This window comes from Lipophrys pholis (assembly GCF_963383615.2).
Source record: "Lipophrys pholis genome assembly, chromosome: 4".
Classification (NCBI taxonomy): Eukaryota; Metazoa; Chordata; class Actinopteri; order Blenniiformes; family Blenniidae; genus Lipophrys; species Lipophrys pholis.
The window spans coordinates 21,633,163-21,657,488 of record NC_137637.1 but is presented as its reverse complement, the minus strand read 5'-3'; the positions used below and the strand labels follow the sequence as shown (position 1 = coordinate 21,657,488).

Genomic DNA, 24,326 nt, shown 5'->3' with positions numbered 1-24,326 from the left:
TAAATCAAAGTGACATAGAAGAACAGACTGATTTTGTCTGTAATATACAAATATTTGCTCCAGTTGTAAACGTCCCTGAATGCTTTGTGGCGTCAGAGAAATACTGTGCTCAATATGCTCGATACTATCAAAGGACTGCGGAGTGGACAGCGCTGTTTGACTCACAGCAAGATTATCTCCAGATTTTTTTCTTGCTTTCCGTCCCCATTCAAAAACGGGAATTTGAAGTTAATTGGCCAGCGTCAATGCGAGTGCGTGTGACTCATGTCTCTCTCATTATATTTTTTCAAAAACAATTTTTGTTCCACTTCCTAGCAGGAGCGGTTCATGCGATCTGAGCTCCTTTTCGATTTGCCCGTTATTCTTAAACATTGGTTTTCTTTGTCCGATGACTGATCGATCGTTCTGAAACTATTTCATTTGAATTTCACAAGTTTTATAAAGAACAACTTCTACAAGGAAATGATGACAAATTGTAGTGATGATAAGTTAATCAATTAATGTTTTCGCATGTATAAAGGATTTATCTGCTCATTGGTTTTAGTGTTTGTTATTTTAGTTGCATCTTGTCACTATTTTTTTGTAAATCAGATATATACACAATATTTTGATAATCCCAGGGGTAATTTATATAAAGCAGAGTTTTATGGGGAGAAATTAGACCTCCAATGTTCTCAGGCCTAACAGGTACTGTGCTGTCACCAGGGTTTATTATGCTTCACTAAGCCTTACTAATGATCACAGCCAAATAAACAACCAGAGAAGAAGGTTTGACATCCAACTAGTTTCATTTGTTTGGATTAAAATATCTGTGTTCCAGTGAAATCCAGCAAAAGACACAATCATTGTTCAGGTACTACATCATGAAAATTGTTGAGAAAAAAAAAAGAAGAAAGGAAATGCACTCAATTTAATACGTCAAAGCAGAAGATGAAAATTTAAAACTTAACACTTAATTTGATAGAATTACTTTTTTTTTTTTTTCCAGTTTTAGAGAAGATCTGGAGTGCAGGCATTTGAGCAAAGGTTGTATTTCTAGCCAACAGAACTGGGCTGAAAGAAGCCATTTTGAAGAAATATAAAGTCTGTTTTAAGTATCGACTAAAGCTTTATAACAACAAATGACCAAAAGAAGTGATTTTAAAAATTCAAATGTGAAAAATCAAAAGATCAGAGCAGATCTTATCCTCAAGATGGAACAAACGGGATGAAGTCCAGCTCACTGCATAAGACTCCCACACCCACTGCATTTCAGCAGACGGCCCAATGGACCGACTCGTATTCGCCTCCCCCTGACAGGACATGTGAAGTCTGAATCGTGTGCAACAGAGGTCAAGACTGCACCATCTTCTTGTGAGGATCGAAGATGTAGCGCTTGAAATGCAGGTGAATGCTAACAGGCTGAGAGTCTGATTTGGGTTCCTCTTCAGTCGCTGGTCCACCCTTCTGTCCGCCCTTTCCTTTCTTCTTGGAGGTGCCGGACAACAACTGTTTGGTTTCTGGGCGAAGACCCTCTGAAGAAGAGAAAGAGTGTTTAAAAAAAAATAAAAACTATCATTATAAAGAGTGAGGCTGCTGTATGATAAATAAAAACAAGAAATCTGGTGTGCGCTATGTGGAGTATGTGCGTCAACATAACCGTGTCAGTGGGTGTATCTGATGGATGATCTGGATCGTTTCTTCCCTGTTATGTGTGCAGTAGGCGCTGTATCAGGAGCTGTATTTTGCCGAGTGCTGACCTCGAGATTTGCAGATGCCTTTAACCTCCTCGTGTAACTGATGAAAATGTGCAGACATACGGCGCCCAGTCTTCTCTGCTGTATAGTCACTGTGTGTTCGTCTTCGTCGCAGACGTATGTTTTGTCTCATCCCTCTGTTTAGACTCAAACTCATCACTCTGCTTTCACTCGGCCCTGGTGCCGTTTCCTGTGAAGTTGTTGTTTGATGCTGCTCATGCAAGCGCCACAGCTTTTTCTTTCTCACGTGCCCTATCTGCCTCCTCTGTCGGATGGAGACTGGCTGCTTGCCATTCGGCACACAGAAGGTAAAGAAATGTTCCGGGTTCGTGGCTTTACACGCTGGTTGTCTGACCTCACGTACAGCGGCGCCAGCATTCTTGGTGTTATCGTTATGCCGGTGTGAGGGTTGTCATGGTTGCAGTGAAGCCAGAAATTTCTTCTCGTTATCAAACGATCAGCTGAATTCGTCCGTGTGCCACCACAAAACACAGCCACGCCCAATCACAAGTAACGTGCGTTCTAGTGTTTGTATACAGCTCTCAGCCAGGGAATTATACTATATCTTTCAGCACAGATTGTAAGAAAAATAGCAGGATATAAAATAGTGCACGGACGTCAAGATATCAGGATGTAAAAATCAAAGTAAGTTTATGAATGAGAGGATTTTGAAATTTTTGGATCGATCCAGCAGAATGCTAATCAGACAACAAATGACCGGCAATCAAGTATCAAACATTAGTGAACAAATCTTCGGCATTTTGTTGTTGTTGTTGTTCTTAAACAAACATAGAGAGTGCTAAAGAAACGTTGTAAAGTTCTAAAGTTGTTAGAGAGAAAAAACAGATAACAATTATCAGGTGCAGCTCTAAAAAATTATTCAGCTATTCCCAGCCGTTGTGAAAAAGACAAAACATCCCGTGTCTGTGCAGTTTGCATGAAAGCGGACGGACGTCTTCACCTTTTCAGTGTCTTTATTTTATATATGCATGTTCTGGCAGAATTCAAGAGAAAATGGAGCAGTACAAAGGAGCCGCACCTGTGATTGCAGTGGAAAACCCATCAGAAGTGGCAACTAACCACATATTACTCATGAAATTAATATCTATATAAGAAGAGGAATTGTACTCTTATGTAACTACATACACAGCTAAATCAAAATAACTTTTAAGAGTTGCATCACAAAAAAACTGCAAACCAGAGTTCTTAACCTATGGAGAGACCACTGAATGAACACAGTCTGATTGAATGAAGCTGTGGTCAGTGTGTATTTCAGATTTCTCAGTATGCAGGATCAAGGCAGTGAAGAGGATGTAGGTGAGGTCCTCTTACTAAATGTTTTTGTTTTCTCTTCCCCAACGGTGTGGATTCACGGATTTTGAGCAACAGAAGGTAAAATAAACAGTGTTCAGACTTCCCCCGGAACACAGGCGATCCCCGGAGGAATCCTGGGAATGCGGCTCGAGATGTCGGGCCTACCACATCCTGAAAACTGTGTGCAAGCCCCTAAGCTGCGCATGTATTGATGAAGAAGGAGACTCGTGTAAAGTCCAAAAAAAGCAATATTGTTGAAACCCCCTATGAGTTCTGTGTTTGTACTGTTGTGATCTACGATAGAGGCGGTGGTGCAGTTCTCTGGTCTGCACCAAAGCAGAACACAAAAGAAAAACTAAGTCTTTTAATCCAACTGGTTTTTGCATTTACACTGCCAATTGTAACTTTACACCAAATCATGTCAACAGTGGAGCTCTTGTGAAGGATATAGTGTGTAAAAATCCTTTCATGATGTCTACCACAACACTGAGTTGCAGAAATGTTAAATCCACTCGTGGGGTTACTGCGGTTCCATTTTGACCAGTTGAGAGCAGAAAATCAACAGTAGATACACTTCCAGAACAAAAAGAAAAAGAAGCTGCAAACAGACAAACATTTCTTAAACATGTACCCGCCTGTGTTTGGTTTATTCTGTGGTCTTTTTATAGTTTGTTCCGACGTCAATTGAGCAGGACCCGTTTGCATTAAAGCGAACTGAACTCCGCTCCTCAAGGTGTCTCTGGCAGTGTCAACACTCGTGGTGCACTTTGCTGGTCTGGACCAAAGTTGAGAAGAAAATGAAAGCCTTGCATTCTGGTTGGATGCTCTTCACTTCCCCTCTGACCAAAACCATCCACTGAACAGCCGTCATGATGCAGGTTTGGTCATAAAGCTTTCATAACAATGCTGTTTACTGCACTAAATGCAAAATAATCTGGGTGGGATTTTTGTGGTGGGAGATTTACCAGCTAGGAAATCACCAAAAGGCTGTTAAATGTACAGAGAAATTGAAATTGCTTGAGGATTTTCTATGTTATGCACATGGTGGTGGTGGGACCTACTTTTTAAGTGTTCTCTGCTTCTTTAGTACTTAGCAGGACACGAATGGTGACGTTCATACTTCCACACATCAACTGCACCAATGGCTTGTTTTAACCTGACCAAACATGTCAGGTGTAAACACACTCTTATTCTGCTGGTTTTCAGGTGCAGCTTGAGTTGATTCTGCCACAATAACGGTCTCTCACATGACTTCAGTCACTTAAGTACTTACCTTGAATACGAATCTTGAACTTGCCACTCTGTCCAAACCCCCCCTCGATAACACCGCTCTCGCCCGTCGATAGTGTGACCCTCAAGCCCACGAAGAGCTGGAGGTTAGTCTCCTTCTTGAACAAGCTGCGGCCAATCACGGTGTAATCATCAGTCACCTAAAAAGAGAGCGATATCAAATGAGCTGCAGCAATAATGACACGCACAATGAAAGCACAGTGAAAATGCTCGTTAACTATTTTGAGTTTTCATGATTTCATTCGGCCTTCATGATAATTCGAGAAAGAAAAGCTGCTCTTCTGTCCTGTGCCCTTATCAATCGCGCTGTTCAGCATCAGTCACATTCTTTGAAACTCGCCGCCTGGCTGTCTCGCGCTCTCTCTTTCATATTTGCTTGTATTTCTTGCTTATCATCCATCACTAAGTCGATCTAACCCGCTACTAATCTGATAACAGGAGGGCACCACTCTGTCTCCAACTCAGCCCCAGCACCAGCTCTTCCTCTGTCTTCTTCCCAACCCTTATTCACTCTTGAACATTTGACCCGAGTGTCCCTCAAGCGTGACTGATGCACTGATAAAAACAAAAAAAAAGAAAAAATACAGTTGCTGTACACGTCTGACGGACCGTATGAATTGTGACTGGATGAGGACGTCATATCTCAACAATGCCAGTAATGTGTTCTTTGTACAAAAGGAAACTCTTTAGTCTCGAAACATAGCTGCCTCATTCTGGGAGACAGATGAACGACACGTGTAAAGTCACATGACCACCGTTTGAACTCCTACACACATGCTGCTTGACTGCTGATTCGATGAGCAGAGCTGTCGACAGCGTGAGGTGCTAAAGCAGGAAACAAGTTCACACACTTGACCGGTGACCTAAATCCGACCCTGCACGAAGGTCCAACCAGACACACTGTAACACAAAGACGACAGGACTCATCGTCACCGACGCCTCCCCGAACGCAAATGAAAAAATATAGAGATTGTTGACTTGTGGAAAAGTTGTTGAATCCCACTGCAAGTTTGGCAACTAATATGGCTCCGAATGTAGCAACACTCGCCGCTATTATGGAAAACAGAAACATGATGGCAACAACATACCTATGAAAAGCAGCGCTGTCGGTCAAAGTATTTGCATCGATTTGTCTGTGTTTGAGTCTGTTGTTTGTAAAAGTTATTCAAGATACCCAACAGAAATGTTTATGGTCAAAGGTTTCTTTGTACGTCGGAAGATCACGTATTTGTCTTGTTTTTCTAAATGATGTGTTTTTCTGACACCGATATCTCAAATCATTTGAGTAAGGGAGAAAGAGAACTAGAGACGCTCGGAGAGAAGCGAGAGGTGAGTTAACTCATAGTCTATGTGTAATCCTGTGCCACTCAGGTGTGTCCAAATAGCGCCAGCCTCTGACAGCTAGACAGGACCAGTGGCGTCAGACGGCCACCCACGCGTACCTCTGTCACAGCACATGCTAAGGCATGTGTACCACCTCTGCATTAAACACCACTCACCCTAAGCTGCGTTTGCATGCTTGTTTGCGTGTACGTGTCTGTTTATGAATATACAATAGGGGCTCTGTCTGTGAGACATGCTCCAGTGCCACCAGCAATGAGAAACATCCAAGGAGCCCGAGCCAGAAGAAGGAGCACAAGGTGATGAGGGAGCAGGAGACGGGACAGTATTTCAGGGTTCAGGCACCGATATGCATAATTTCAAATGGCATATAGATTCTTGAGCATCGACTCACCCTTTCCACCTGTCCCTCCTTGTGTTTAGTCTTGAAGATGCGAAGTTGAGGCAGGGCGGTCTCGGCGTAGCTCTTATCTTCAAACCCATGCAGCAGACGGCCTTGGAAAGCAAGCCGGCATGCGTTGGCGTGGATGTCCGTGTCCAGTTTGGATCCAATTACCAGACAGAGTGACGGACATGTGACAGGTCGCTCAAACTCCAATAAGGCCCATTGCTCAGGGTCAGACCCTGAACTCCCGTCTCTCTGACCAGTGGCATACTCTTCCTGGTAGAAGTACTCCCTGCCAAAGGTGAAGGGTGTGTCTAGTGAGCATGGCGAAGGACCTGATGGAGGTGGATTAGTGTCCGAGAGGGTATCTGAGGTAGCCACGGGTGGCAGGCCGAAAAAGGTCACCTTTCCCATGACGGTCTCGTGACCCACTGTGATGTGGAACTTGGCTCGGGTGGATAGCGATCCCTTGAAGTAGCCTATCTTTCTCACAGAGATGACGGCTGCAAAGAGGGTGCGCAGGGACCCTGGAGTGCACACCACACCACGCTCAAGAAGCTTAGGGTCGAACTGTGTCACACACACACCCACACGGTCCCCCTGCATGGCCCCATTTACAGGCTTCCGAAACATCTGCACAGACTTTATCTTCTTGGTCACCTGATGTCAGAGACAGAGATAAGCAGGACAGTTTAAGACAGACAAACATGGTGTTTGTAAAATATCATGTAATGCTTTGTGTGCAAATATATAACAATCAGTAGAAAGGCCCTGTATGCAAGATTTTGTAATGACTGCCTGTCAATGAGGATTTATACACGCGTACACGAAAACAACTTCTCGAATATTCCAAACTTATTTCATACACTTCTTCTGTTAAAGACAACACACCGACGTATGTCAACTCATTTTTATTATGTGGGTAATTTGTTAATAAATATTACATAAACAAACAGTATTTATTTTGTTGATAAATATTTTATCAGAATGTATTATCAAATAGCAAAACATTATTTCCGTGCAGTGCTTTGTTTCATTGACAAATGCATCTCCAAATATTCACAACTGTACAAAGGGACAATTAAAAGATGTATATCTGGCTGTCTACATGTCTATATCCATCTGCCATGGCACTGTCTTAATCCCTTCCTTGACAACCTGTGCCTTTGTGGTTGTTTTTTGTTGTCTATCAAACTGATTAAATCCCCATCAGTCAGCCAGATTAAGGCTTCTAAACAAGTGACTGAATTTAGCCATATGCTGCCACCAAGAGGCGAACGTGATAACTGCACACAAGGGCCACTGATCCTTTAGTCAAAGGTTTGCATCTGGTCCAAATTACCCAACTCCCGTGCTGCCAACCCACCCCCCAGTTCCCTCATCCTTCCCTCAAATTAAACTGACACATCCTCTGAACCCAGTTAGCCCATCCGTCCCTCCGTGTGCCCACAGCCAACTCAACTCCTGAACTTCCGAAACGCTGCGGTTTCTAAAGCTGCATTCCCAACACTCGAGAGAGGTAGTTGCTTGTAAACATCTGAGGCTCTGAATGCCTGCACAGTTTCTGGAGTGTACCTTTAGTGCTGGGATTTCGACATTGTCGTTAATGGCCAGCGACCCCTGCAGGATGGTCCCCGTCATGACTGTCCCCTGACCGCGGATGGAGAAGCAGTGGTCCACCGCCATAAGAAGAGCACCTGCGGGGTTTCGCTGAGGGAGGTAGGTCTGCTTCTTTAGAAGCTGAAGTGGACAAAAAAACATCCAAACATGATGAGACGCATATCAATCCAACATAAACACTGACTGTTGACACAGTCACTTCAGTGATTAGTGTTGATCCCACCCTAATATAGGAGTTGTACTACTCTTCTTTCCACTGAAGGAAACAAGCATAAGCTCTTCAGGTAAGATATAAACCAGCCTGTTTAACATGAGCATATTATCGTTGAATCCACTTGGGCTCATAGCAACCAATGAATAACAGGATAATATGTAGATAGAATCTATTAGAAGACATTTAAGAAAGCAATAAAAAACAAACTTTTGTAACTTTGTTACTTTAAAATCAACCTTTCAAATGGTTCCCCTTCCATCGAGAACACCATGTAACTTCTTACAATAGCACACAAATTAAACGGTGTAGGTTCTCTAACATCCTCGGACGAAACGGAAGACAGTGGGTGTATTCAGCTGGTTGCTAGATGTTATCCTGCACACAAGTCACACTGCAACAAATTCTAATCATCAACACTCTTAACAACTTATACGTTGTTTTGACTTGTATACGTAACAATATTAGGAGACCGTTTTACCTCTATTAAGTCTGGAACTCCCTGTGGCTCTTCCGTGTCAGAAGCTTCTGGGCCCCCAGGCTTTGCTGCCACCGCTATCACTGGACAATCCTTAAATCTGACCACCCAAGAAAAAAAACAAAAAAAACAGGACACTTAAATTACATAACACTTTGACATGTAAGGTGCAAAAGAACACATAAATAAGAAGTGGGTTGCACAAAAATAAAAGCTAGATAGAGGGTGTGTAATGAATGACCTGATTTGACATCTTAACACTTAGCAACTGTCCAAACACGTCCAAATGGTCCAATTAGTTTGTTTGTTTGTTTGTTTGTTATTTAAAGCAGACCTGGTGTTCTCCAGTGTTTTGTGCATTCTCTTGGTCATTTTCTCAATGGCACTTTGTCTCTTGGCGGGTGGCAGCAGGTCGATCTTATTCAGGACGACAACCATGCGTGGGCACGTCAGCTCTCCTATCAGCAGACACTCGGCAGTCTGAGTTTGCACCCCTTTCACCACGTCCACCACCAGCATCATGAGGTCGATGATCTGGGCACCTAGAGAGAGAAGGTTAAAAATAAAGGCGTGTAAGAAAAGCGACAAGCTGCAAACAGAACAACTTCACTTTTCTCTGACTTTTCATATGTGTGTAAGATCTATGTTTATGAAAATGCCCGAACTTTGAAAATAAACTATGAAACCAACAACAGTAATGCAAGCAAGAACGGACACAGACGACCAACAACAACAGAAGAACAAGCAGATACATTAAGGGAGGGGTGCACCACGGCAGAGAAAGGCTAGAGGGTTGAAACTGGAGCTGCAGCACACTTGGTTGTCTTTCCTTTCCCTCTTTTCTTTTCCTGACTTTGGCAGTCGGACTTTCCTGTGCTCCCCTCTTTTCTGTCCTTCTATTTGGCTCCCTCTCTTTCCTGTACTCTCCCCACTTGGGACTGGAGGGGAAGTTTAATACATACCACCAATCCACACTCTTTTCTTTCTCCTTAATCTACAGCATGTGCCACTCCAGTCGTACAAGTTTACTACGTTTGTTAGACTGAAAAAGAGCAATGACTGTTTGAAGGGCCTAAAAAATACAAAAATGTCAACGATCTGATTGGACTATGTTTTTGATATAGAAAACTGTTCGATAGTTATTTTGAGGGTTGATTAAGATGTGTTATGATGCAGTCCTTTTGAATGAGTGTTCTGATCTGCAGCACCACTACAGTTGTTTTATATTTTGAACACATTGACAAGAATGTCAATGTGTTCAAAATAGGTTTTTTGTAGAAAAGTGCGCCGCCTGCTGGATGGCTCAGATACGACTTTAGTGACCGTGTACAGGAAGCTTCTGGTAGACACTGCAGCCTTGTTAACTTTTGTACCCTCATTTAGCAATTCTCAATTGGGATTTTTTTTCACTGATACCCACAGCTAGTTATCGCTTGAGAAAAACAATGCGAGTTTAACAAACTTCCTCCATTTTTGTGGCCTGAGATCATTTAAAGTTATTTAAGAAAGAAATGATGCAAAGAGTGTAAACCTGCATTTGGACTCTTCTATTGTGTCATACTGATTGATTAGTTTGTGAATTAAATTTGGAGAGCCAATTTATTAGATTTTACTATTATAATGCAGTATTGTAAAGATATATGTAATGTTAATTGAATAATTAGGAAACATGCTATGGTCCTAAACACTATTGTAAACTGACAAAATTATTGGTCACCGGAATAAATTATGTGACGCTGGATTATTAACTGCAATTCCTAAAGTATCGGATAGTAGCCACAAAGTGCTCATTAAAACACACAGTAAGGCAGCTTGTTGTTTATATTGTGGAAAATCTTAGAAAAGTCTGTCAAAGAATCTGAGGAAAGAGCTGGACATTTACACCAAAACAAAGAAACAATCTTCTTCAGGTTAGTTACCAATAAATGACCATTTCTAGAAATATTTCCACTTCTCCTTAGCTCAGTTGGTGGAGCAGGTCATCTCTCCAAGTTTGCAGATTCGATCATACATCTCCCCCAGTTAATCTGTCAAAGTGTCCTTGCGCAAGAAACTGAATCCCAACTCAGTCCCAATAGATTGATTGAGCTCTTTGCAAGGCAGCCATCAACATTGGTGTGGGAGTATATGTGTGAATGTGATGGAACTCACAACTGTCTACACTTGATTTATCAAGATTATTGTCACAGGGGTGAAAGACTATCACACCTGATATTGAGCGATAGATAAGCAAGACCCTGAGCAGGCTGTCAGTCCATCTCTACAGATAGCTCAACAACATACACATATTTAGAACGACAGAATATTTAGATGAGGCAACAATGCAAACCATGGCACCATCAGGTCTCCTGCCTATCAGTTATTTTCCAGATTTTATTTGTCTGTTGAATTTTACATTGTCTGACTTGATGAGGTACAACTGTTGAATCTAATATGATTCACTATGTTGGCTCAACAAGGGTTCAAATACTTTAAAATAGTCCTTTCTGTGGATGTGCATGGTACAGGTTTCCTCCGATTATGTTGGCTTTGTCCCACAGTCCAAAAACATGCATGTGAGGTTAACTGAGGGCCCCAAGTTGTCCATAGGGAATGTGTGTGGTTGCCTGTTTCCCTGCGTTTTTCCCCTGTGATGGACTGACAGCCTGTCCAGGGTCCACACCCTTACTAAACTGGGTTTGTCTTCAGCGCCCCACAACCCTGCACAGGATAAAGCAATATAGAAGATGGAGTAATAACTACTCTGCCACAATTTCTAGCAAATTGTTGTTGTTGTTGTCATTTTGTTTTGTTTTTTAATCAACAGAAATGTCTTGAGCGCTGATACCGCCCCTTTACATTTATTATTGAGAATGTAGTGGTCAGGGGTGTTTTAGTGGGGTATAACAGAATAGAAAGTGTTTCTGGCGTTTTGTCCCTCCTATCCATATTACTTAAGTTGCCAAAACATTACAAAAATTATTTCTACATAATGGTGTGTAGTTCAACGTCACTGCATCAGCAATAAACAAGTAGTTATATTATACATTTTCTGACAGAATACAGAAAGACACAGCATTATTATCATTGTCAAAGCAACATCAGCTCTGCAGACTTATCCTTAATAAGTTGGGCAGTGACTGTCATTCCCATCAGTGTATTTAATAGTTTTACATCACATTGCATAACGAATAGTTAAATCATGTATTTTACATGCGTTTTAATACCCTTCACGTACTATCTTGCTTCGGTTGTTTCTTTAATGTCACTTGTTTTGAATATTTTGGTTTGACACCTGTGCTCACCTCCGATGATGGTCCGAATCAGCGACGCGTGCCCCGGACAGTCCACAAGGGTAAACTGCAGGCTGTCATACGGGAGCTGCCCTCCGCTGTCTCGGAGGTGATCCGGGAGATCCACCGTGAAGGAGGAGAAGCCGAGGTCCAGGGTGATCCCTCTTTCACGGGACTGAGGGTTCTTGTCGAAGGCGGCCGTGGAGGCGGTGCTGCTGAGCGTCCTGGCAAGCGACGTCTTCCCGCTGTCGACATGTCCCAGGACCCCGATGTTGAAGTTCAATGTCTTGGTGCTGCTGTCCGACGACTCTGTCATTTTATCAGCTGTCTGTTGAAATATTAACTAACCAGCGTGTTTGTCTTCTGAGTTGGACCTCGAGCTTATCAGACAGCGAAAGGGTCTACAAACTCTCCCGCACCTCAGAGTGTTAGTCAAAACCGAAACTCTCCCAGAAAAAAACTAAACTTTTACGAACATTCTACTCTTGTAGACAGTAGCTTTCCTTGCGCAATTAGTTACGACTAAGCCAAACTTTTGAGGAAACTGTTGACAGGAGCGTCTTTCTTGGTGTCACTGTTCACAATCCCCGGGGACAACATGCCAAATGCGGAACGGTATATCGTAGTGAACACAATTAATACAGAAATAACAAATCGCGTCTTTAACCTAGCACTTTAACCATGATTAAATTGCAAACATCGTATAAGAACAGTTCTTTAAGTAAGTACCGTGTTTATTCGACACATTTATTCATACATTTACAAGTTTCTATTAGTTTCTACTACGATGATACAAACGGGACACCAACGGAAATAAAACCCCAGGAAGGCGGTTACTAAATATGATTGGCACATGTTCAACCAATGAGCTTCTTATATTATTTGACAGCGTCCAATGGCTTTCTACATTGAGGCAAAAGGGCGGGCCTACAAAGTATCATTTCCGCCTATGTTCCCTAGTAACCCACATGGAAACCGTTCCCTCTGTGTTTTGGGTTTCGGCGCCGAAAGATAATCACCTGAAGTTTCAAGAGTATTTTGCTTCTCCTTGTTACATCAGATATCGTTCTCGGAAATAATTGTAAAAATAGCATCGCCATGAAAATAGAGGAGGTAAAAAGTACCACGAAGACCCAGAGGATCGCTTCTCACAGTCACGTTAAGGGACTCGGGCTGGACGAGGCCGGGAATGCTAAACAGACAGCGTGTGGACTGGTGGGGCAGGAGGCGGCCAGAGAGGTAATGCCACATGGTACCCGGCTTATTCTTTTTCTAGTACATGAATTAGTTGCAGCGTTGCTGGCTTATTGCGGCGAGGATTTAGATTATTCCAAGAATGATTCTGTGCTAAAATGCTAACACTTAGCATGTGTGTGTCGCTGTTGCGCCTTCAGGTCTGAGAGAGAAAATCATTTTTTTTTGTAGAAGTCGCTGTCATTTGTTATTCTTTATTCAAACGACACTTTTTTTCTGCCGTTTGTGAATGGGTTAGGTTTGGGTTCATCATATCTACCAGCCGTAAGATTTCACGCGACTTGTGACAAACAATCTGCATCAGTTTTATTGTTGTATTTGAACAATTATTTTGTACAATACCAGTGAATCTGTTTGCACAACTTCAAGATATTAAACAGTTGTGAAGTCCAATGTATAAGCTTGTGGTCCCGATATAGACTGCCCATTGGTTTACCTTGTTTTTCAAATATTTTACTCCTTGCTTTTAATATCCAGGATTTTACTATCTCAGTCTCAGAATGACCTACTAAACTAGTAGTTTAGTTTAAAACTACTCTTCCATTATTAACCAATGCAACACACCTTATAATCTTCCCAAAGGAATTTGCTCTTGGTTGCTGGAATATCTGCACTGTTTGATCAGATTTATTTTTCTCTTAAGGCATGTGGCATTATTGTGGAGCTCATCCGCTCAAAAAAGATGGCAGGAAGAGCAGTTTTACTGGCAGGGCCACCTGGAACAGGGAAGGTAAGCATGCGGTCTGTTAACTTGCAGCACATAACTTAATTTTTGTGGGTTTTGTTTCTGTTATTGCTGATGATTTACATGACTTTTGCTTCTCTCTTCTACTCTCTTGTACTCAGACTGCCCTTGCCTTGGCTGTAGCTCAGGAGTTGGGAAACAAGGTGCCTTTTTGCCCCATGGTCGGCAGTGAAGTCTACTCATCGGAAATTAAAAAAACTGAAGTACTGATGGAAAATTTCAGGAGAGCAATTGGTAATTGTCAAGAAAATTGTCAATCCCTACTTAGATTGATCATAGCCAACAGCAATGAATGACTGCTGATATTTGGTCGGTTTGTTATATGTTGTAAGTTTGCAGTTATGATAGCATGCCACACAGATAATTAACACAAGTAGTTTTTATAAATACAGCTTGTTCACATCAGTGGCAAAGGCAAGAGAGAAATCATTAAAACAATGGTAAAAATAGAAGCATAAAATGACAGTTATATTTAATATTTAAATTTCCTTGAAACTCTAAGTTGGGCAAATTGTTATAGATGCTAAAATAAAAATAATAATGCTGAGAGAAACAAACTATAAAAACTTTTCTAGTCCTGTATTGTTTTTGTATTCTTGACTAGTTTTAACGGTTCTTCAGAAGGACGTCCTTGGGCAGGAACAACAAGGTGTCCTGCTCACCCAGGTGTCGTAAGCTGAAAGGCAACACCTGAAAGGGGATTTAAGAAGTTGATGAGAGGAAGGAAAGTCTAGCTGGAGAAAGGAGTTTGTCTGACTGCTGATGGTACCTGTCGAATGGGAGGAAATGGAGCTTAGCTGGTCATCAGCACATTCAACCCAGCTCCACAACAGGATCCACAGTGGGAGTTGGTTTCATGTGAAGGTTGTCATCACTTTGTCAATAACAGCTTTGTGACAGACAGTCCCTGCCTTATGCGTTGCTTTCTGACCCTCATGGCCGAGGATCAAGCACCTGTGTGCTGCTCATACTCGGGCCCACGGCCTGCCTGCATATGAGAAGAACAAGAGTGTGATCATGTTACACTGAATGATGCCAAGGCATTTCTCAGGCACGCACACGTCCTTTCCAGTAATAAAATCCATTGTTCGGTGGTCTGAAGAGTGTGCCGGCTTAGCTGATCAAGGAATATAAAGGCTCGATTGAGGTCTTACTCTGAGTGTGTGCCTGTGCGTGTTCCTGACTGTAATGCCGCCCACTTCCAGGTCTGCGCGTCAAAGAAACTAAAGAGGTGTATGAAGGGGAGGTGACAGAGCTGACCCCTTGTGAGACTGAGAATCCAATGGGTGGCTACGGGAAAACCATCAGCCATGTCATCATTGGTCTGAAGACAGGCAAAGGCACAAAGCAGCTCAAGGTCAGACTGTTAACAATAACCTGTCATTTCTCTTCTAGTTCACTAGTATTACTTTCACTATAGGCTGTTAACATAATTGGGCTGCGTTATGTCTATAGACATAAATTGGTATGTCCTCTCATGACATTGTTTTTTCAAAGGTGAAATTTAACCTTGACATATTTTACTTTATTCTAGATTTTTTTGATATTTACTTTCTTTCATTTATCAAAAGGCAGGTTATGATGCACACCAGTTCAGTACAGGGCTAACACAACCACACACGTGTAGCCAATTTAATACCACTTGTTATTATAAAATGCACGTTATCTTGACAATTAGTTTGAAAATGTCTGATTTCCTCAACCCAACTCTATTTTCTATAGCTGTCAAGTTTGGCATACTGTTCTACAATACTGTAGTCAAACATTTACATTCTGTTATTTCTATTATTGGTTCTTGTTGAAGTGTTTAAATATTTCTGCCTAATGTATTGTTTTAGTTCTCCTTTGTTGCTTCAGGCAGATGTTACAATATAATTAGATATCCACAAGGTAATGCTGTAAGTTTGCATTTGACTTAAAAACGCTTGTCTCCTCAGCTTGATCCCAGCATTTATGAGAGTCTCCAGAAGGAGCGTGTGGAGGTGGGGGATGTCATTTACATTGAAGCCAACAGTGGAGCTGTTAAGGTGAGCCCTCGTCTTTTCATGTTTGTTTAATATGCCACAGTGATAGAAAACTGTGAAATGGATGTACTCTCTGGATTTTTGGTCACAAATATAATATATACAACGTTCCAGCTGAACATGTTCTTGGTTCGGCCAAAGCAAGGTGCTTTCCATCTTGCCTGTCTTCCCCAGTCCTTCATGGTGGCACGCTTTCATCTCTCTCAGCTCTGCTTGAAAGCTCAGCTGCGTTTTTCTTTTTTTTTTCTTTTTTGCTGCACTCTCTGGAATGAGCGTCTCTCATTCCTGCAGCTCTTCACGCTCCCTCTATCTCTCCATCTCGCACAATTCCTCTTTTCCAGCAGTGGAGCTCGTGGCCTGTGTTGACAGGCTGTGGTGACGGTTCCTTTAATCGGCGCAGGTGGGCCAGAGCTGCAGGTCAGCTTTCGTCAGAGGGCAAAGGAGAAGGGCAGGGTGACACATTTGTTGCTGTTGACAGCAATCTGATGATTTGCTTTCTCAGACTCTTTCATCCAACCGTGCCTCCGCTTCGGGCTGGCACAGGGTTCAATCATACACCTGCTCATCTGTTCTTTTTTTTTTTCTGTTGACCTCAGCAACGGGGTACTTTCAGTTGCGTTTAAAGGTGGACCGTTATTACAACATGTTTGAAATTTGCGGACCTCCATGTCTTTGCAGCGACAAGGCCGATGTGACACTTTTGCAACAGAGTTTGACCTTGAGGCAGAGGAGTACGTCCCACTCCCCAAAGGTGACGTCCACAAAAAGAAGGAGATCGTACAAGATGTCACTCTGCATGACCTGGACATTGCAAACGCCCGACCACAGGTACAGAACCATGATATTACTATAACATCTGTTCATTTGCAACAGTGCAAATATTACATTGCCACTCATTTTAATATTGACTGATTGTTCATTCCCAGGGTGGCCAGGACATTCTTTCTATGATGGGACAACTGATGAAGCCTAAAAAGACAGAAATCACAGGTAGAGTGAGACTGTTGTCCCAGGACAGACCTCCCCAGTTGGCTTCACTTGGACACTTTTGTTTGATGACATACGGCCTGCCTGTATTTTCTTTACTTCAGATAAGCTGCGTGCAGAAATCAACAAAGTGGTGAACCGTTACATAGACCAAGGCATCGCTGAGCTCGTACCTGGTGTGCTGTTTGTGGATGAGGTGCACATGCTGGACATAGAGTGCTTCACGTATCTCCATCGAGCCCTGGAGAGCACCATCGCACCCATCGTTGTATTTGCCTCTAACAGAGGGAACTGCCTAGTCAGGTGAGGGATGGCGAACGTGTATAATGTGTTAATGTGAAGGTTTGTCGTTTAAACGCTTCCTTCCTGCTCATCAGGGGAACAGATGACATCAGCTCACCACACGGGATCCCGCTGGACCTGCTCGACAGAGTCATGATAATCCGCACCATGCTTTACACACCACAGGAGATGAAGCAGGTCAGTTTAGGTTCCAAAATATCTGAATTTATCACTTGTAGCGTCTTATTTGTTTGTTTCACTGACAAGTTCTCCTCTTTCAGATCATCAAGATCCGCTCTCAGACCGAGGGCATCAGTATCAGCGAGGAAGCTCTGTCGCACCTGGCAGAGATTGGCACCAAGACAACCCTCCGGTACAGAGATATACTGTGATACTGACGAGAGTGAAAAAATAAGTGGTGGTAAAGGGGGGGAAAGGACATTAGAAGAATTACACATTAGCCTTTAGAAGGTGGATTACACCCTCAGCTTAACATTTTGATTGAAATTGAGTAAACCCTAATGTTGAGGAAAAGCTTGCTCCTATGTATGGGGGACCTGGTTTTGAATACCACCGGTGGCAGGAAGGGCATTCACCTTGAAAACCAGCCAAGTCTACGTTGCAGATTGCAATGACATGCTGTGGCAACCAGTGTAAAAATGAGCCGATCTCAACATTCAGGGAGAAATGTAGCATCAAAAATCTGAAGAAATGATTGGCATTACCACAGAAAAATGTAAATCCTTGTTAATGTGTCTCATTATCCTCCATCTTGAACGTGTATAAGCAGCTCTTGCCTCTGTTACCTCAGGTACGGTGTACAGCTGCTGACTCCAGCCAGTCTGCTGGGCCGTGTTCAGGGAAAAGAAACGGTGGAACGGGAGCAAATAGAGGAGATCAACGAGCTGTTCTACGACGCCAAGTCTTCAGCCAAAATCCTTCAAGACCAGCATCACAAGTTTATGAAATAATTGGATTTCCTCTTTTTATTTTTATAATGCAGCACCTCAAAGGAGATTTTTTTGTCAGCTGGTTGGTCCTTGTCTTTGTTCAATGTGTTTCCTTTAATTGTTTCCTGTTTCATCTGGACTCTAGCTCACTCAAGTGTTCCTGCCTCAGCCTGATTGACTGTAATAGTTCAAGTAGTTCAACTGTTCAAGTATATTTTCATTCATTGTTTGTTGATCATTTTTTGAATAAAGAGGAAAATACAAATTGACAAATTTCTTAGATGGCTGGATTACTTTTATACTGAAACACCCAGAGAAAATGCATAATGGTTGAGAGGATTGAAATGCTCATATAAGAGCTTTCAATGATGTCAATAATAACTAAACCTGAAAAAGGTGTAAATGGTCATTCTGGATAAAACCTTCCAGTCACTTTTGTTTTCATTAAATTGAAGCAAGCTATCAAAGACAAAACCATTGATTATTGAAGTGAAACTCACTGATCAGGTATTTAAGGAAACCGGCTTTATTACTGCACTCCCCGATGTTCATGAATAGATGTTTAGAACATGCCACAAGTAAACTGTTGATGCAGAATTACAAATATGTCCGTGACCATATATGGAGTGAACTACAGCAACAAAACAGACCCACCCCCTTCAACATGCTCTACTGCATGTTAGGTTTCTTTCACTTCCTGGCTGGTTGAGTTGAGTGTGCGTTGAAAGCCGTCTCTCCTCCTGATTTGGCTCGACTGAACACGGACGGAGCAGCTTTACCCATTTTCTCTGTGGGGGGGAAATAGTTCACTTGTAACTAAGGCAAAAAAAAAAATAAATAGGAATCTGAAATGCTTCGTCTCAATGGGAAGGAGGGAAAAGAACAGGGAGCGGTCTGAGTGGAATCTCCCATCATTACAACCCTTTTTTCTGTATATGGAGTGGAAACTTCAGCACATGAGAAATGCCCCTCACACAAATCCACAGCCGGAAAGTGACCCACTGTTAACCACTTACAAAAGTAAAATACTTTCTTTCTAAGCCAGTCAGATTGTGTATGTCCTTACCACACTCTTCCATCACTTCAAAGGTTTTGCTCTTCGCAGGCCCGCTCGTACCCAGTTTGGTCTTTGCTTCTGTCAGCTCCTCGCCTCTCACTTCAGGCCGCTGCGTCTGTTCATCTTCCTGACCAGCCTGCAGGAAATATGTGCATCACTTTTCGGACATTTCCCACTTCCTGCAGCAATTGCTTTTAACAGTGTGAAGAGATATGCCTTGTGATGAGAAGTCTTACTTGGGACATGATGGCTGGGTAGCTGAGGTGAGGATGTCGTTTAAGGAATTCTCCTGTCAGTCCTGGTTCTTCAGTGGCTCTCGACCAACGCACTCTCACATATATACACAACCGAGCAGCGATTCTCCTCTGGACAATAAATCTGAGCCCAAGAATAATAAATGACGTAACAAGAAAAACGTACTCCTCCTCCTTTCTGCCTCTGGATTTTTTCAGGCTTTGCTTTTCCCTGCTGTTATAATACAGAATCGTGAGATCATTGTAACAGCTTATGGCCTCACATTATACCAGGTGAAGCCTTGAAATGCTGGAACATGTTATTGCTGGTTTGGATAGTTTTCTACAACTGTTAAAACAGTTTTCTTTAGAAGCTCGTGTAACAAGCTGCACAAGCAAAGTGAGGTCAAAGTTTATAATTGACTCACAGGATCAGCACTTTTAATCTCCACACTTTAAACTGAATGCAAACTCCAAACCACTAACAGATCTTATAAGGACAGTCAGAGGAGAGTAAACAAACATTGCCCCACTGCAAAAGAATGCCCTGCCACCCTTTCCTGCTCATGTTCCTATAATGACGTCATGATTCAGCCCTTGGAGACCCGAAAATCCGCTGTAATTACACGAAAAACCGGAGAACCTTCTTTCACATTGACGTGGCAAATACTAAACTCAAACCAGAGTCTCTAATGATGCACACATCACTAAAGTACATAATAAACCCAATAACGTCACAGTTACTGCAATGTATGTAAAAGATCTACCAATTCAATGTGAAAATATATCTCTAAATTATTCTACTGTTTGATTAATAGCGAGAACAGTGAAGTATACAAAGTAATTAAATACTTATCAGTATTACACATCTCAACATTTCACACTCCTTAAGCAACCACAAAAACATGAAGACAATTGTTTTGTTTTATTTGAAAATAAAGGAAGCCTGTAACCAGTTCTGCCATTTTCTTCACATTCCATTGTTTCTTCAACAATTAAATGCTGAGACAATGATGTGTATATAAAAAAAAATAATCTTTATAATTGTTCATAAAACTCAGGAATGGTGCAGTAAAACAACCTGCACGCTTTGACTCACACACCCATATCACATATGAGGTCAGGTTTGTGGAAAAGCCTGCTCTCATGCAGTCAGTAACTGTATCAGAGAATCTCTAGTGGTTGTGGCAGAGTGACCGCTTTCCTCTCGCCGGACGCACCAATCAGCTTAACGTCCTTTGTGTCGGTATCGAGGCAGAAGTTGAGTCGTCACAAACTGAATGAGTCGAGTCTCTGTGAGGACAACAGCAACAAGCACGCAGAACAAGCACACGGCTCCGACTCCTATATGAAGCAGCCTCAGCATCCAGCCGCCGCCACAGCAGAAAGCAGTCTGAAACCGGAAAACAAAGAAGCTCAGATCAGGCTCTCTGACCTGCATGGTAAATAAGAAATAGCATTTGTTAGTGAAGAATGAAACTACAGTTCAGTATGTAAAGAAGTGACACCTCAGAAACCGCTGTGACGACTCCACTAACAGCGAGTGCCAGCAGCAGCAGCGGCGAGGGCAACAGGCCTCGAAGAGGTTTCCACTGACTGGACCTGAAGTACTGGTGTATGTAGAGCAGGCTGTGGAAGATGCGCAGACCCATGTTGAGGCAGTTGGCCATAATGAAACCAACACTACCAGCCCACCATGTGAGCACATAGGAGAGGAAGAGGAAGGACACAGACAGGGCCAGCATGACCAGATTATACCTGAGGGCAAGAAACACAAACACAGTGTTGACTGACGGCTTGTATGCTGTGGAATAAGAGTATTGTTGCCTGTAGATATCTTACTGCAGTCTTACTTATCGACCTCTTCTTGGCTCATAGCAGCAAAGACAAAACACTCGGATACACCGTTCACAGCAAGCAGGAGAACATAGCCGCTGTAGCACCTCAGCAGGCTGGGCCCTTTAGGGGGAAAGAAAAACTGATAAATAAAAAAAAAAAGAAGATCTACATGTGTTGACATCTTCTATGATCAGACTGTAGCTCACATACCCGTTCCACTACTCAGCAAACTGCCACCATATATATCCAGAGCCAAGTGAGAGTAGGCGTAACCAAACACTGTAAAGATCAGACCGATCACCAGCACAAGTTTCAGCAGACACTCCAGGACCTCTGCTGCAATGGTAACATCTTCCTGTGCACAAAACCCACGGCGAGAGATCAGATCAGCAACCGTACCTTCAAATCCATTTACAGACACGTTTACGTTCACGGTACTGACCCGTTTCTGACTTTCAACATCGCGCCCCCTCCGCAGTACTTTGGCAAAAAATATGTAGAAGCTTTCCTCGATTGGGAGGAAGATGAATCGCGCCACCATGGAGCCCAGATTATTGACAATGTCGTAAACACCCTGGTCTCCAAAGCTGAGGACATTCAAGAAGGTCATGACGTAACGCTCGCCCTCTGTCAGGATCTGCTTGAGAAAGGACTGCTTGAAGAAGCTCCAAGTGAGCCGGGCCAGAGTCCAGTCTATCCACGGCTTCAAACAAAAGCAGAGAGCAGGATTATTGGTCCCAAGTGGTGTGAAGCACAAGTACTGAAACCTGGAACAGGATTGTTCTGATTGAAATCAGCAGAAGTTCTGAAGTCATGCAAGTTCCTTCAAATGTCCTGAAATAGTAGGTCAACAGTTCATATATTTTGATTATGGCTTAGTGAATATTACATATAAAATATATTACATACATCTGAGCCTGACATCTACACTCAAGGCCACATTAAGGGTTTGATATTTTAATATATTCCACCCACAGTATTAATTGTCCATTCACTCAAACAGCTTCAGGTTTTGTGTTTTTATCAATCTTGACACACAGAATCTTATGCAAGTTGAATGATTTACATCCAGACCAATCTCCCAACCAAAATAATCCAGCAAGATTTCAAGGAACTAAACACTCAGTAATGCACAACGTTAAACCAAGACTTTTACCTCTCCGTCTGTCCGGCTGGGCAGCAGATCTCTGGCACGACACAGAGGGAATTTCTTCTTGGCTGATTCTTTGGACCTCAAGAAACGAATGAAGTAAACGGCGTAGCACAACACGAGGAATCCTGTGTACACCAACTGAGGAGGAAAGAAGACTTGGAAGGTTACACAGCACCCTCGCAATGCAATGACAACCAATAAGGTATTGTTTCAGAAGAAGGGACTTGGATTATTATAACAATGGGGTTTGAAATTTGGGTTTTTATGACATTCCAAAAACTCTTTCTGAAATGACCAAATCAGTGTTACTAAACTTCGAAACAATACTTTCACCCCCTGAAGAGGAAACTAAAGTGAGTGAATCAAGTGGGACCAAGCCTGAAAAGGGCCGCTCCAAAAGAACTGGAAGAATGGAATAAAGAATGAAATAACAAGTTCATAAAACATAAGCTAAGTATGTCAAATGTTAATAAATGCCAACCGAGCGTGCACAAATGTCATTTTTTGTCATCCGTGTAAAGATGATCACAAAATAAAAGTGTCCTTTTTCGCTCCCTAAAGTTTAGGAAGGAAACAGCAAATCAAATGACGGCTGTAGCTTGATAAACCACTGAGGCAGGAGTCAAGTTGATGTAATATTAAGTTCTGTTCATTTTAGTTTACTTTTGGATTCAGTGGTTTTTCAGGCACATTTTGAATGACTTGATACCAACAGCACTCTTTATTATTACATGTTAGAACAATAATTGAAAGGGATAAAAAAAATTTATGGAATCATGGACATTCTATGAACTCAATCTGAAGCAAATAACAGATGTTTGGACCCTGCTGTGACAAGAAAATTTAGAAGGCGCAGCAGTAAGAGTTTCATTACTTATTTCTTCAACAGGTTTCTTACGTGGGCAGCAGAGAAGATGTAGAGGCCCCATTCACGGGCAAACACCACCAGCACCACAGTTATACTGCACTTTGCGATCATTGCCAAACTCTCAGCCACGACTTTCAGTCGGACGAACATGTGAGCTTGAGCCAAGACCCAGAGGGGCTCGGCCAGGAGCTCCTGCACCCCTGCCAGGGCGAACAGCACCACAGCAGGACCATAGTATGGAATAGTGTGGGCATCCGGGACCTCCAGGAACCACAGCCAAACACAAACCAAGAGAGAGGCCCATAGCACACCCAGAGGTAACCTGCAAATATGAAGGACAAAAGAGTGATTGGCACATTGAGGATGACCAACACCATGAAGAAAGCCTCTTCTGCTTATCGCACTACTCACGTCAGCCAGAGGAGGTTAATAACTTGTCTCCAGCTGCGGTTTGTCCCCGATTCCCCGCTCAAACAGGCTCTTCTGAAAGCCTCTCTGGATAGAAACACTAATGTGGAGTACAGCAGGGTCAGTCTGTACCACAAACACACATAAAAAATAAATAAATAAACACCTTAGAGCAGCTGGGGAAGTGATAGCAGACCTCATTGTGATTTCTGACACATTTACCTGACATTGACCACTCCGATCAGCTCTTTGGACACAAATCGTAGAGTGAAGGCATTCAGCAGGAAAGTGAGCCCCCGGAACGTCACCTGAAATGAAAACGACACAGACATTCAACACACCTGCACCTCGGTGTTATTCAAAGCTCGGCGCTGTCTTGACTTCACCTGGAGCAGCACGTTATACGACGCCAAAGTGGAGGCATCGTGGAGTATATCCTGAGAACTCATCGTATCCGGTGCTTTTTACGAAGGATCCTCATTTTAAAGTCATACCGGGAAAACTATGGGCAAACCAACGACAGTAGAAAGACGAGAGAAACCGGTCACACAAACACTTCCGTACACATTGTGCGGACAGCACGTCACGCGGTGACGTAGGGAAACGGAATGCTCCATGGTGTCTATGCATGGTGCTGCCGCGAGAGGGCGCGTTATTCATTAATCATGACTGCTCCTACACAACACCTGCCGCTGTATCTATTGTAGACGATCTCCATCTGTGTAGAAACCTTTCCTCCTGATGAAACCTGACATCATTTTTCCACATCCATTTATTTGTTTGTTTGTTTGTTTGTTTGTTTGTTTGTTTGTACTATGATACATTGTATGTATAATTGACATCATGGCTTTTGAAGCCACGTGACTTGTGAAATCCAAC

The 24,326-nt window shown here is 42.6% G+C and overlaps 3 protein-coding genes across 4 annotated transcripts; 1 reads left to right on the top strand and 2 right to left on the bottom strand.

Annotated features, from left to right (window-relative positions):
- Positions 1–609: 609 nt before the first annotated feature.
- On the bottom strand, positions 610–12,245 carry eefsec (eukaryotic elongation factor, selenocysteine-tRNA-specific). Its single transcript, XM_080461193.1, has 7 exons — positions 11,660–12,245; positions 8,710–8,917; positions 8,379–8,475; positions 7,642–7,806; positions 6,076–6,726; positions 4,324–4,480; positions 610–1,514 (listed from the first exon to the last, which is right to left on the bottom strand). Exons 1-7 carry the CDS (start codon positions 11,961–11,963, stop codon positions 1,333–1,335), a joined length of 1,764 nt encoding a protein of 587 aa, XP_080317319.1. The 5' UTR covers positions 11,964–12,245; the 3' UTR covers positions 610–1,332.
- Positions 12,246–12,592: 347 nt separating this feature from the next.
- ruvbl1 (RuvB-like AAA ATPase 1) lies at positions 12,593–18,353 on the top strand. The gene is made up of 11 exons (XM_080461753.1): positions 12,593–12,886; positions 13,545–13,631; positions 13,748–13,880; positions 14,852–15,003; positions 15,584–15,673; positions 16,349–16,498; positions 16,597–16,660; positions 16,762–16,960; positions 17,035–17,137; positions 17,221–17,312; positions 17,751–18,353. Exons 1-11 carry the CDS (start codon positions 12,746–12,748, stop codon positions 17,908–17,910), a joined length of 1,371 nt encoding a protein of 456 aa, XP_080317879.1. The 5' UTR covers positions 12,593–12,745; the 3' UTR covers positions 17,911–18,353.
- Positions 18,354–20,089: 1,736 nt separating this feature from the next.
- On the bottom strand, positions 20,090–24,044 carry rft1 (RFT1 homolog). 2 transcript variants are annotated; one of them, XM_080461751.1, is made up of 10 exons: positions 23,834–24,044; positions 23,670–23,755; positions 23,451–23,573; positions 23,070–23,361; positions 22,175–22,309; positions 21,461–21,721; positions 21,229–21,373; positions 21,033–21,138; positions 20,688–20,937; positions 20,090–20,572 (listed from the first exon to the last, which is right to left on the bottom strand). In XM_080461751.1, exons 1-10 carry the CDS (start codon positions 23,894–23,896, stop codon positions 20,408–20,410), a joined length of 1,626 nt encoding a protein of 541 aa, XP_080317877.1. In that variant the 5' UTR covers positions 23,897–24,044; the 3' UTR covers positions 20,090–20,407. The 2 variants fall into 2 exon arrangements, with proteins under 2 accessions (XP_080317877.1, XP_080317878.1); XM_080461752.1 differs by having other exon boundaries at positions 23,451–23,547; positions 23,834–24,013.
- Positions 24,045–24,326: the final 282 nt, after the last annotated feature.